Genomic DNA, 13,987 nt, shown 5'->3' on the forward strand with positions numbered 1-13,987 from the left:
ATATATTGAGTTCACATTCGTGCAGCTTGACTAACAAAGGAATCGCCAACGCCCACAGGTGAACCAAAAGGAACAACAACTCCTTCGAAACGCTAAGGCAGGTCAAGTAGAGGGGACTCCCAGCTAGCAAATAGACCTTCACAACAAGCCTTTGTTCCCTCAGCAAGAAAACTCTCATAAATCTGACATCGGTAAAGCCAAGCCAAGATCAGCGAGGAACCACAAACGGTTTAATTCCAGGGCAAACCCAGAAAGTGTTTCCACTGAGGATGTTGATTTCCTCATTCTTAAGTACACGGCCAGGATCAATCCCAAGCATTCAGGTTACAAATTCTTCTGCTGCTGTCTCATTCAGGAGTAGAGGGGAAGGAATAGCTCATGGTTGAAGTCTCCCATAATATGTCCTATCTGTGAAAATACTGCTGGCCTCATTTTTTTGTTTTGTTTTTTGGATAGCCTAAGGACAGTTTTGGTTTGATACTTTAAAGCAGGGGGTGTCCAGCCTTGGCAACTTTAAGACGTGTGGACCTCACCTCAGACCTGTGGACTTCAACTCCCAGAATTCCCCAGGCAGCCAGGTGAAGTCCACACCACAGGTGAAGTTTTAAGGTTGTCAAGGATGGACACCCCTGCTATAAAGTTCTACATTATCTAATTCCTTCTGAAGATCTAAATAGACACAAGCCTTTTCAATGTGCATCGGGATCTCTTATCTTACAAAATCAATTCTCGGGTTTCAGCACCTTCCACGTGTTTTCCAAATGCTTAAGAAAGCAAGTTTGTGGACATAGAGACACCACAGAATTCAGTGCCATCTTGATTTCAGAATGCACCCAAGGGGACGATTTTCACATTCTCGTGTAAGGGAAGAACAAAAATGGAACATTTCCTTCATTATAAATAAAAAGGAAAGGCCAAATGGCATCGGTACAACGAGAACACGCTTGTAGGCCTCCAAACCAGCGTAATACTTTAAGTCTCAGAAGTACAAACTTTCTACTTCATCTGGATAGTGAGACAAATTTCTTTATAACTTTCCTTCTAAAGCACCCCCTGAAAACATGTATTATTCATTCATTTTAATAACTCTTCTGGTGCCTCCTCAGTTTCAACTTCTCTGACAGAAGAAAAATACTATTTTTTAAATTTATGAATTCATTTGTGAATAGTTATTCTACCTTTCTTGTACCACTCTGACTGTAACCTCTCCAATAATTTGATTGTCACCTCAAAACCTCTTTTTTCAAAAAATATATTTTTATTAAAAAAGATACACTTTAATTATATATATATACTAACTGCGGCGCGCGTAACTTATGCACAATACTGGAAAAAAGAAAATACACCATCAGAGCTAGATATAATCAGAAAAGTGTTGGCCTGTGCGGAAGCAGATAAGCCCATTCTTGAACTTAAAAATAAAGGGGAATCGGAATATTTTGAAGTCTGGAACAGATTTTATGATTGGTATAAGACAAGGTGACAAGATTGGAACAGAATGTATATATTGTGATTGGACAGAAGGATAGACAATGCATTAAGTAGGGTAATTGTTAATGGCTTGATACTAGCTGTATATAATGTGAATGTATGGTCACTTCGACTTCGCAGTATTGCATTGTTTTAAATGTAAAAATAATAAAAATATATTTAAAAAGACCTCTTTTGAACAACTCTCCTCTCAGATCTTTGGAGTCTTCTCGTGTATAATAAGCTTTCTTGAGACCCATTTGGGCAAATCCATCTGGCTCAGAATGAAAACTGCCTTGGATGTGAAACTAGTTTAACATCTGAATCAGATACGTCTGCTTGCCACTAACGATTACAAAATATTTTAACCGATTTCGTCATTCTCAACAGAGGGCCTTCCTTGCAGAGTAGAATTTAAAACCTACCTGTGCTCCTGATATAGGACCGAAAGGATTTGGAGGTCTCATGACAGGTTGGCTGTATATTAAAGTTGGCTGCGTCATTACTGGTACTCCTCCCATTTGGGATGGCTAAAAATCCAGAATAGCACAGAATTAATGTTATGAAATTAAGTAAATTAAAATGGTGAAATGCCCACACCATTAAGAGTATGCTTTCAACCATCATCTTCTGTTAACAAGACAGTAGAATATTTATGGAATAGCAGGATGGGTTAGCCATCACAGCTACCACAAAGAACTCACTGGAGACACTTTGCTGTCATTTTTGCTGGAGGGACTTTCTCTATATAACCTCTCTGTGCTTTTAGGCAGGGGTCTCCAAACTTGGCTACTTTAAGACTCGTGAAGTTCAACTCCCAGAATTCCCATGCTGGCTAGATAATTCTGGAAGTTGAAGTCCACGGGTTTTAAAGTTGCTAAGTTTAGAGACATCTGATTTTAGGAATGGCCAACAAGAATCTGCTTTGTTTTTCCAAAAAAGACACACACACACCCCCCCGCAAAAAAGCTCCAGCCCAGAGAATACCTACAAAATTCTTTCACCGCGTCTGTTCTTGCATCATTTTAAGTTATTCGTATTCAGAAAGCACCCCTTTCTTTTCAGTTGTAATAACTGAGCCTGATTGTTAATGCTTCTTATATCAAACATCTGTTTTAAGTTAACTCTAAATTTAACTGTACATTTGTACAAATTCTGGAGCACATCTGGAACTTATTAGAAGACTGGAAGCAAAAGAGTGCATTATTCTTTGGGGTTATAATTTGTCTCCCACTCCCCCCCCCCCCCATAATGTGCTCAAAGTAGTTTACCATGAGAGATTTTCCTAGCAAACTGAGATCACAAACCAGGAAACAAAAAAAACTAGAATTGAAACAGATTCATCTTGCCCATTGGGTATGTGGCATCTTGTCAAACAACAGCCTTCTCCCATAAACACAGACAAGCACAATAAATATATTGGAAGGGGATGTATTAACAAATCAATGCTCCACAAAGGACTTAAAATACAAACTTTACTGACCATTCCATATCCCATCATTCCTGTTGGCGTTGTAGCAGGATAGGCCATGATAGGGGGTGCCTAATGGGAAAAGCACACCATTGCTTTGTTCTCTTTGTTAACCATGTTTTTTATCAATTTTTACATTTTTTAATGATAATAATTGTTCTGTATATCTTAAGAATATACACCTAAAATCGTTTGTTCGTGAAGATAGGTAGCAACATAAACCGTATAAATTTGATGAATGAGTGGATAAATCAATCAATTCCCCAAAGAAGAAACGATAAAAGACACAGTTGATTTTATGTTGGTTTTTGTTGTTAACTTTGGGTCTGATATTTTTGAAGGGAGATCACCAAAGTCTCTTAACTGGGACAAGATAAAAGAATTAACACAATTACTGAACTATTTAACTGACAATACTCTTGTATGATCTCCATTATCAGCTGAACCACAACTGGCAACTACATAATTCATTAGAATAACTAATTACTGATTAAAATAAGCAGTTTGGGAACTGCTGCTCTTTTTAAGCACCAAGGGCAGAGTTGCAGATACCTGAGATATCTACAGGTTAGAACTGGTCCAGGTTAATATGGGGATCTTCACAGAGCTGACAACTCCAACTTACTACTTTAAATTGTTATATTTTAGGTAGGAAGTTTACCAAAACATTAACAATCGCTCAATGAATCCCTAAAACTGCATGAAAATGAACTCCAAACTTGATGGACTTTAGACAATTATTAGATGATTGTGCTAGGTATTTGCATAAAGTTCAACAACTATATGCTAGCACATATAAATTCTTAAGTTTTTTCTCCACGTCATTGCCAGTTAATATTGACAAGGTGTTTTGTAAGACGTATGCCTTTACGTTAATTAGCATTTTAACCTACATAGCTTAGGTATGGATATCCTTAATTTCATATTAATTTTGTGACATCTGTACATTCTATATATCATCTGCTTCTTGAAATCATCCACTGCAGCAACAAATTTTCATATTTAACTGACATTCAGGAAGATTGGGAATTCCCTTCCTCCTTCATGGTTCATTTTAACAAGGTTTCATAATACTTCAAAAATAGAAGTATTTTCAAACCAAAATCCCAAATGCCACAAAATTCCCAATAGTCAAAACCTTGTACATATTTCTCTTTGCAAGCAATTGTGCTTAAGAGTAACTTAACATGTACCACTTCCTCCTCCTTCTGATCAGCAATAATTTAGCAATAATAATAATGTAATTTTGGTCAATTATTGGAAACGAGAGCTTTAGAATAGAATAGAAGGAATGAGCTGGAAGGGACCTTGGAGGTCTTCTAGTCCAGCTCCCTGCTCAAGCAGGAGAATCTAGACCATCGCAGACAAGTGACTGTCAGGTCTCTTTTTAAAAATTCGAGTGATGGAGCGCCCACGATTTCTGCAGGCAAGCTGCTGGTTAATTAGCCTTAATGAACTTTAATGCAAAAATCATAGAAAGAGGCCAATTGCTCCTTAAAATGTAAAGCAGAAAAACACGTGTGTAGTATAGGGACCAGTCATCCTGCTATGCAGTTTTTTGAATTTAAAGGACGTGCAGGTAATACCCATAATTTTATAAGAAATTCAACTGTCTGAAAAAGATTTTCCAACAACATAAAAGTGAATGAAGGAAAACCCACAGTGTTTTTCCTATGGACTACACTGTTACACAGGACGACGGAATCCAATTGGCTATTGTTTACTATGATTGATGAAATGGCAGTGCTTAACATAGCAAAATACGGTATATATAAGCATATACATGGCTATAGGTTTGCTCATTTTTTAACTGTTTAAGGTAGTTTAAGGTTTTCTTCTCCATGAAGAGATTATAGGGAAAGACCAATAATAGGGAAAGTAAAACCAAAAGAGCTGAAGAATTAAAGTTACTATGATTTTTGATGCATGGAAATTCAGTCGTAAGCGTCACTTATAGAGCAGATTGAATAAACGAGAAGATAATCTAAAGATAAAGACTTCTATCAGTTGAACTTACATCAAAAATAGGTAGTGCTCAACTTACAACCATTTGTGAGGTGCCCAATCAGCATCAAAAAAAGTGACTGATAGGCATTTTTTACAATTGTGGCAGCATTCCCATGGTCATGTCATCAAAATTTGGTGAATAACATTACAAATTCTCCCTTCTGTCAAATCTCAATCTCTGGGGATTTCATGGACAACCTCATACTTTTCTTGGCAATAATAAGGAAGTGATTTACTATTTCCTTATTGCTTATATCCTTATTCTTGAACAAAGCAACTTATGACCGTTTTTCACCCTTTGTAGCATTTTGGTCATGGGATCAAAAATTCAGACACTTGGCAACTGATTCATATTTATGACGATTGCAGTGTCCCAGGGTGATGTGATCCCCTTTCACAACCTTCTGACAAGCAAAGTCAATGGGGAAGCCGGATTTGCTTAACAACCGTGGTACTAACTTAACAACTGCAGTGATTCACTTAACAACCGTGGCAAGAAAGGTCGCAAAATGGGGGCAAAACTCACTTAGCAATTGTCTTGCTTAGCTACATAAATTTTTGGCGCAATTGTGATCGTTAGTTGAGGACTACCTGTAGGTATTTAAGAATATAAAGTATTTGGAGACTTCATTCTTTAGCTCTTATCAATAATTATGAACAATTAGGCCATTTGCGGATTTTTAAAAAAAATATTATTATTTTAGTGGAATGAGATAGCACTGCAGTTCAGACATTTTTTTAATCAACTGACCCAACATGAGAAATATCACTCCATTCAGTGATATTTTAGAATGTATTGGTCTCTCCCTCTTTGAAATCAACTCTATGGTAAGTGGGAGTGGAAAGAAGCTTGTGAGATTTCATGCAATTATTTGTACGCACGGACGCCTTTTTTCATTTCATTTATTCAAATTCAAATGCATTTGAAAAGGCAATGCAGACGCGACACGCCAGCTAATTGGGCAGCAAACGACAAGAGTGAAAGCAGGAAAATAATTGTGAATATTTCTTCATGCCATTCGTGGCTTCAAAAGGGCGTCCTTAAAATCTGGACGTATTAGAAGCTGTTCAAAATTTCCATCATGCCCAAAAGATCTTAACAGAAGTGTGGAGTAGCGGGATTATGAGATTCTGCTGTAGTGGTTAATATCAGCATGCCAATCTGATTGCAAAAAAATAAAATAAAAAAATAGAGGCTGCAAGTTTTGTTCACTTACGTATTGTGGAAAATGCATGCCATTCTGCTTTTCCCCCGGAAGAACAATTACACAATGCAATAACACTGGATTAGAAATGATTGCTTACACAACGGAATATACACAAAAGCATTTTGGTTACAAGTGTGCTTAACGACCCCGAGGACACATTCTTGTAAACCAGTAAGACGTTGAGCGACAAAGAAAATTAACAAGATTTCATTAAGTCTGTGACAAAACATATAACGTAATCTACTGTAGGCACATTTGTCACACTTCATGTATTTCTGACATACTGGACTTCAGTAATTTATGACAAAACACTGGCGAGAAAAATGAGACAACATTTAGTGTTAAAGCAGAAGATTAAAGCAAAACACTACTTTTTCCGATTCCAATAGATCACGAAAACTCAAAAACTTTGCATACGGTATAACACAAAACCAAAATCTCCTGATTACACCCATGCTTCCTAGACACCCATTTCAGAATTGTCATTCCCATATATGTGATTTGTAAGAATATTGGGGAATGTTTTTTTTTTAAAAAGTCTGGTTTTTAAATTTAAAGTTATTGCACAATTTATTTGGAAGCCTCAGTCTTCACTCAGGTATGAAAAATTAGGGTAGTGCTAGATGTTGTAATGGTCACAAGGATTTCTTTGTTGTATGAAGTCCTATAAGAACTGGATCCTGACTCAGAGAAGTTGGAAGGGCATATCACGACTGCTTCCACAGCTAATTTTCTCTGAAATGATTTAGAAATATTTCTTGACCAAGAGTTAGGGAGGTCAAGGGAAACAGATTTCCGCAAACCTCAGTCTCATTTTTTTTTAGCAAAACATGCCTGGAAGGTGGGGTGTTTTTTTTTTAGTTTAGCCTTCACATTAAAACAGAAGTATGACAATTGTGTGTTCTTTCATGATTCTCTTGATGCCTTGTGTTTTTTCTGACTCCTCTTTCCTTGTTCTACTCATTAAATACTATAAGGTATTCTTAGAACAAAAACTGCCTTAAGAATATTCAGAAACAGCTGGTCCTTGCTTAATGGCCACTCTTTCAGTGAGCATTTGAACTTCTGACAGTGCTGAACCAGTGGTACTTACAACCAGCCATTCCAACAACCCCATGCAGTGATGCAATTCAGCCGGTTCTATCCGGTTCGGGTACACACCCACCCACCCGGACGACAATCACATCCCGTTTTTGATGCTCTGCGCATGACAGTGGTCCCTAACCTTTGCGTTTGGTGGCCTAGCTGGAGGGCAGGGGGGAGTGAACTGGGCTGCATGGGTGGCAGGCTGGCACACACTCACACAACATTCACGCAAGTCAAGCTGCACGCACATGCATGTGCGCCGGCCTGCCAGTTGCACGGCTGAGTTTCGAATAGGCCATGGCCTGATAGTGGATTGCGGCCGAGGGGTTGGGGACTCCTGCCTTATGACAACTGCTTACCATGGTTGAAGCATTCCAAGCAGTGGTGGGTGCGATTTTGGGCTGCCAGTTGGAACCGCCTGTTAATTTCTTTTCTCCTGGCTGGGTCCAGTTTACATCACTATAAATAAATGTTCAAGGTATTAAAACTCACATGTATGCATGTTAGAAAAGCCACCCCAAAGAATGAGATTTTGCATCCTTCGTCTCTACAGGGAGTCCTTGACTTACAACCATTTGTTCAGTGATGGTTCGAAGTTACAATGGCACTGAAAAAAGTGACTTATGATCGTTTTTCACTTATCACCACTGCACCCTCCCCATAGTCAAGTGATCAAAATTCAGGCGCTTGGCCACTGGTTCATATTTGCAACAGTTGGGAGCATCCTGGGATTATATGAATCAGCTTTTGCGACCTTTTGGCACGCAAAGACAGCTTCACTTAACAACTTTGTTACTGACTTAACAGCTGCAGTGATTCACTTAACAACTATGGCAAGAAAGCTTACAAAATGGGGCAAAACTCACTTAATTGTTTCAGTTAGCAACAGAAATTTGTGGTTCAATTAAGTCAAGGACTGCCTGTATATGAGGAGGAGGAGGAGGAGGAGGAGGAGGAGGAGGAGGAGGAGGATTGGTAGAGAGCAGAGAACAAGTAGCCATCCGCAGCATGGATATTATTGGGGTAGATGGAAGATGTTAAATATTGGTCTGTCACAACTGGCTTATTTACAGTACTCGCCCAATCAGCAACACTATCTTTATCCATACCATTAAAATATGAATTTGGTAAGTCATGTAAAGCTGCTGTGAACATGTATTTAGAAGGGAAAATAACCTATTAAAAAAACTCACTTTTTCGTTGTCCCATTTCCAATGCCCAAATCTATAAACAAAACAAGAAAATTGTTAAGAAAAAAAGTTCATTCCTTTTAAATTTTGATTTTTATATAAGTCCCGTACAAATACTTACTGCCTACGAGGTTGGCTAGAGATGAATCCAAGTCATCTAATACTAACTTATTGGGTGGTGCTTTGCAAGATGGAAGATTCTGGTTCTGAAAAGCCACTGTTGGTTTTAGAAGTCCACCTAATTCATCAAAGCCTTAAAAATAAGACACATTATTAAATGTCACAGAACTTTTTCAATTATCTTAGCAGATAGCAACACATAAGTATTGTAAAACTTTAGCACAATAGTTAGTTCTTGACATTCCCACAATTGAGCCCCAAATTTCTGTTGCTAACTGAGACATTTGTTAAGTGAATTTTGTCCATTTTACGACCCTTTTTTGCCACATTTGTTAAGTGATTCACTGAAGTTGGTCACAGGGTTGTTAAGTGAATTGGGCTCCCCCACTCCCTTTGCTTTTCAGAAAGCTGCAAAAGGTGATCCCATAATTCCAGGACACTGTGACCGTTGTAAGTATGAGGCATTTGACAGGCATCTGAATTTTGCTCATATGACCATGGGGATGCCGCAATGGTCATTAAGTGTGAAAAATGGTCATAAAGTCACTTTTTTGAGTGCTGTACAGAGGACTATCTGTACAGCTAAAAAACACTTCAGGAATTCTGCTGCTATCCTTCAAAGGACAAAAAAAAAAGGTAACTAGAATACTGCCATCTTTTTTCTGTAAAATAAACTTGACAATTCCAGAAAGTCTGGGATCAAACCTGAAACAAGAGTAAAAGGAATCTTGCAGCCGAAAAAGTTGATTATACCCTACAAGCTCTTCCAGAATTAGCCTTGGTGAACAACAACAAAAAATCGCTTCACTGAGGGTGAGAAAATGCAATCTGCTCATCCTTGGGAAACATGGCATTTAAAAGACTCCTTTTCGGAAAACTCAGAGAGATCTTCATACAGCTGTGTGCCATTTTTCTTTACTCTCTGAACAGGATTAAGGGGCCCTTGGTCCTCTCTGAGGTGGATTGTTTTCTTGCAGACGTTTCATTACCCAAACTAGGTAACATGATCAATGCTAATGCACACCACTGCACTGATGATGTTACCTAGGTGGGTAATGAAACGTCTGCAAGAAAACAACCCCGCTCAGAAAGCACCAAGAGCCCCTCATTTCAACCCCAATCTAAAAATATTCTCCTTTATCACAACAGGGTTAAATAAGGGCTACTTAAAAGACTTACCACCAGAATCCACTGATGCATTTGAAGTTTTGTTTCCAAACACAGACTCAAAGTCGACGTTAAGGCCTGCTGATGGCTGCGATGGAGCAACAGAAGATGGTGTAAACCCTGCCAAAAAAAATGGGATAGATTGTCTGTGTGTGTATACACACATACTCTCAATTTGCCTCAATTTGCAGACGAGAAATATTGCCATAAATTATTGTGATGGATGAGAAATCAGGAACTGGAGGGCAGTTCCATGATTCAGAAAAATCACAGAACAGGAAGCAGCCCTAGAGGTCACTGAGTCAACACTTTGCCCATTTCAGAAATGCAAATTAAAGTATCCTTAACAGATGGCCATTCAACTTCTGCTTGACAGCAAAAATAATATGAAAATACTGCAAGGTTCATTTTTCGTATCTAGAGAAGTACAGAAGGAATACGTTTGTTTATTGTTTGACACGTATTCCCGAAACCAGATGACCTGAGGTAATCTCCCTCCCACCCTCCTTTCCATGCCTGTCTATCTGTCTGTCATACTAAAATATACTTTTATGTACTTTATGTGCTTTAGAGCAGGGGGCTCCAACCTTGGCAACTTTAAGACTTCTGGGACTTCTGGGAGTTGAAGTCCACAAGTCTCAAAGTTGCCAAGGTTGGAGACCCGTGATTTAAATAATTTTAGCATTACTACTGAGCTGGCGTTATTGTAAAACAGTTTTCAAGAATTCCTCTGAATAGGATTCCTGACTTATTTCTACTCTACCGCTGGCCGATCCATAAAGATCCCTATATTTGAATCACAAACATTTAAATGACATTTAGACTCTACATTATATCTACCTCAACCTTGGGTTTTTAAATTAATGTCCCACAAATATTTATCAGCCATTGAAGCCGAGCATGTTTTACACTCCGTTTCCATCAAGCAGTCATGCTACATCTTCCACAGATATCCGCATATCCACATATGACTTGTCTTTTATTAAGCCTCTTGCAACAACCACCACCCAAAAAATTGGGTGGGATCAAGGACCAATTTTTAAAGAAATAACTATGCCAATTTTTGTATGCTGAATCTACTGATGAATCTACTGATATTTCAACTGATAAATCAAGACCGTAATGTGAAATAGAAGTGCTATGAGTTTGCTGACAATATTAAAAGAGAAATACAGGTAGCCCTCCACTTTACGACCATAATTGAGCCCAGAAATTGTTAATTGTAACTTAACTGTTGCTAAGTGAGAAATTGGTTAAGTGAATTTTCTCCCATTTTATGACCCTTTTTGCAACAGTTGTTAAATGAATCACTACAGTTGCTAAGTTAGCAACACGGTTGTTAATGGAATCTGGCTTCCCCATTCACTTTGCTTGTCAGAAGGTCACAAAAGAGGATCGCATGGCTCCAGGACACTGCAACCGTCATAAATACGAGACAGTTGACAAGCGTCTGTACTTTGAAAATGTGACCTTGGGAATGCTGCAATGGTCATGAGAAAAAAAAAAACAGCCCTAAGTCACATTTTTCAGTGCTGTTGTAACGTTGAACCGTCACTAAATGAACTGTTGTAAGTCGAGGACCGTCTGTATATACAATGCCATGTAAATTGAAACGTGTTTCCTTTTGTTGCAAGTACAGTTTTGGTAAAGCTTGAATGTAAAGAAATTTTGCCAGGCAAATTTTGCAATAGCGACAACAATAAATGTGTTATTGGAAATAGCAAAGCAAGGGACCGAAAGCAGAAAAGAAAATACAATTCCAGCATGGAAACAGACAGCTTGTATTGTAGGTATAACTGGTTAGCTGAATACAAGCCCCTCAAAAGTATTATTGTTTTTGTAGACCTGGAAGTGGCATACAAGAACTAAAACTTTACACATAATCATTTTATTTGAAAAAGAAGTTTGAGGTGGTGACCCTTTTTGGGGGTTAGAAAATAGATAGGCGGATAGTTATTTATAGTCATAATAGTATGCCATAGAGTGCCAAAATGTCAAAAAAGGCAAATGTATTTGATCCAAAATTTGAAATCATTGAATGAAAACATAGCAATAAATTCAGGAAACAGAACTTCAGAAAAAAACAGATTCTGATTTCAGAATTTTATTACAAGCTCCTGAACTCAAAATATGACCGCTTGCTATTTTTAGGAAGACCAGATAGGCAGAAAAGCGAACACAGAAAACAGGGGGGGAAATCAGAATCTTTCTTCCAAGTATTTCCTTAACTTAACTAATTAACTAATCAGTTTCAATTCCATCTAAAGGTTTGCCTCTGTTGAAAAAAACTTTTTAATACTCTTCTACTCCCAATCATAGAAGAGCTTCAAGTTCCTAACTGGGCTTCTTACACCACATTGCAATTGGAGATAAATTGTACAGCACTGATCAAAATTCAGACTTCTGGCATATGTTAGGGATCAAGATAACAAAATTGGAAACCTTAAGAGGTCTTCTAGTCCAACCCCTTCCACAAACGGGGGACCCTATACCATTTCAGACAAATGGTGGTCCACCCCTCCTTAAAAACCTGTGGGTGAAGGCGCACCCACAGTCTCTGAAGGCAAGTGGTTCCACTCATTGTTCTCCCTGTCACGAATTTTCTCCTCAGTTCCAGGCTGCTTCTCTCCTTGATTAGTTTCCATCCATTGCTTCTTGTCCTGCCTTCAGGTGCTTTGGAGAATAGGTTGACCCCCTCTTCTTTGTAGCAGCCTACATTATAAATTTAAACCAATAGGCACCAAATTTATTATGTTGGGGGTGTTTTGTAACCTTATAAATTTCCTCATTGTAACTCCTTTGTCTCTCCTATATCTATCTAAGGCTCCCATACCTTTTTGGAGTCTTACCTTATTGCTTTTATACTCTGTGTGTGTATATGTGCATGTATAATTCAGATTTTTCACTTTTTATGTCTGGCATACATTTTATGCTTCTTTTATTATGACTGTAAATCATCCCATTATGCTAGTTTATGGCCATAATAACGAATGATTGATATTCCCAGTTATTCACTTATCAAGATAAAATTTGCTTGCTGTTAATCAGAAACGGTAGTAACTGTAAAAGGATGTTGAGTAAGATTCTATAAACAAAATAATGAAGGGCGTTTCCAGCAAATCCAGGAGGACAAGATGAATTGTTGAGCTGATTAAAGTGGCTCTTAACTTTTGTCAACCCTGAAGCTGGCCTGGCCGAAGCCATCTTGGAGCTTCAGTGCTGCCACACTGGAGCTGAGAGATAGGGAGGGGGGATTAGAGATAGCTGGGGTTTTGTAGCCAAAACAAAATACTTTCTCTTGGGAACCAAGGACATCCTCACACCTAGCCAGAGGAAGGAAGAGTGAGGTCACCAGGCAACCAGATAGTGTCTTGATTGGACCATGTCACTGTTTGGGGTTGAGGGAAAACTTTTACTTTTAATTACCTTATTTTTCGGAGTATAAAACGTACCTTTTTCCCTCAAAAAAGAGGATGAAAATCTGGGTCTCTCTTATACACTGAATACAGCATTCCCTCCCCCTCCAGAAACCCTGCCCCCTTCACCAAAATGTTCGTGCATAGCCATTAGGAGGCTTTCACAATGCTCCTGTGGAGGGCAGAAATGTTGCCCCCCCAGCAGCACTCTATAAGCCTCCTAAAGGCTATGCATGCCATTTTTTAAATTAAAAAAAAAGCGGGCCCATTTTGGCAAAAAACGGGTTGTTTTTTGCTCGTTTTTGGGGGGCACCTCCCAGGAGCACCCTACAAGCCTCCTAAAGGCCATACATGCCCTTTTTGGGGGGGGAAATGGGGCCGTTTTCACAAAAAATGGGCCGTTTTGGGAGGTCTATAGAGTGGCTCTTCAAAATCTTGGTGCGTTTTATACTCCGAAAAATACGGTAGGTGAAAACCACTGGAACCTTCAGAGTTGGTTTTCACCAAATCTGTGCCAATATGATATATCCAATAAAGCTATTCTTTGAGGAATCCACCCGCCTTGGCGTTTTGCTTGCTACGGGTCTATTACTTGGAACACTGACAATGTTCCTGAATCCTGATAACAAAACACATTTGCTCCGCTTTGAATTTTCCTAATTTTTCTACATCTTTGTATGGAATGTTAAATTTACTAATCCTTGTGTTACTAATACATAAGAAGAATCCAACAGAACATGTAACACCCTTGTTGAGTAATAGGAAGTCGTCACCCTTTTAGATCCAGAAACTCTAGTAATTCATCACCTCTAGCTACAATAATTGCATCCAATGCTTTCTGTAATTGAGGAT

The 13,987-nt window shown here is 38.5% G+C and overlaps 1 protein-coding gene across 14 annotated transcripts in view; it reads right to left on the reverse strand.

Moving 5' to 3' along the window:
- Window positions 1-13,987, reverse strand: part of PICALM (phosphatidylinositol binding clathrin assembly protein) — a 72,983-nt gene that overhangs the window by 8,308 nt on the left and 50,688 nt on the right. For 5 of the 14 annotated variants that reach the window (XM_087721048.1, XM_087721046.1, XM_087721051.1 and 2 more), the window contains 7 exons: window positions 9,732-9,839; window positions 8,554-8,685; window positions 8,436-8,466; window positions 7,602-7,701; window positions 6,166-6,192; window positions 2,954-3,013; window positions 1,896-2,000 (listed from right to left, as the gene is read on the reverse strand). In XM_087721048.1, coding sequence (XP_087577174.1) covers window positions 1,896-2,000; window positions 2,954-3,013; window positions 6,166-6,192; window positions 7,602-7,701; window positions 8,436-8,466; window positions 8,554-8,685; window positions 9,732-9,839 — 563 coding nt within the window. The remainder of the gene's footprint in view (window positions 1-1,895; window positions 2,001-2,953; window positions 3,014-6,165; window positions 6,193-7,601; window positions 7,702-8,435; window positions 8,467-8,553; window positions 8,686-9,731; window positions 9,840-13,987) is intronic. The other 9 variants (XM_087721047.1, XM_087721053.1, XM_087721059.1 and 6 more) reach the window with 3 other exon arrangements.

This window comes from Thamnophis sirtalis, unplaced genomic scaffold (assembly GCF_051295495.1).
Source record: "Thamnophis sirtalis isolate CommonGarterSnake01/CBP01778 unplaced genomic scaffold, rThaSir2_p1.2 scaffold_8, whole genome shotgun sequence".
In the NCBI taxonomy this organism is placed as follows: domain Eukaryota; kingdom Metazoa; phylum Chordata; class Lepidosauria; order Squamata; family Natricidae; genus Thamnophis; species Thamnophis sirtalis.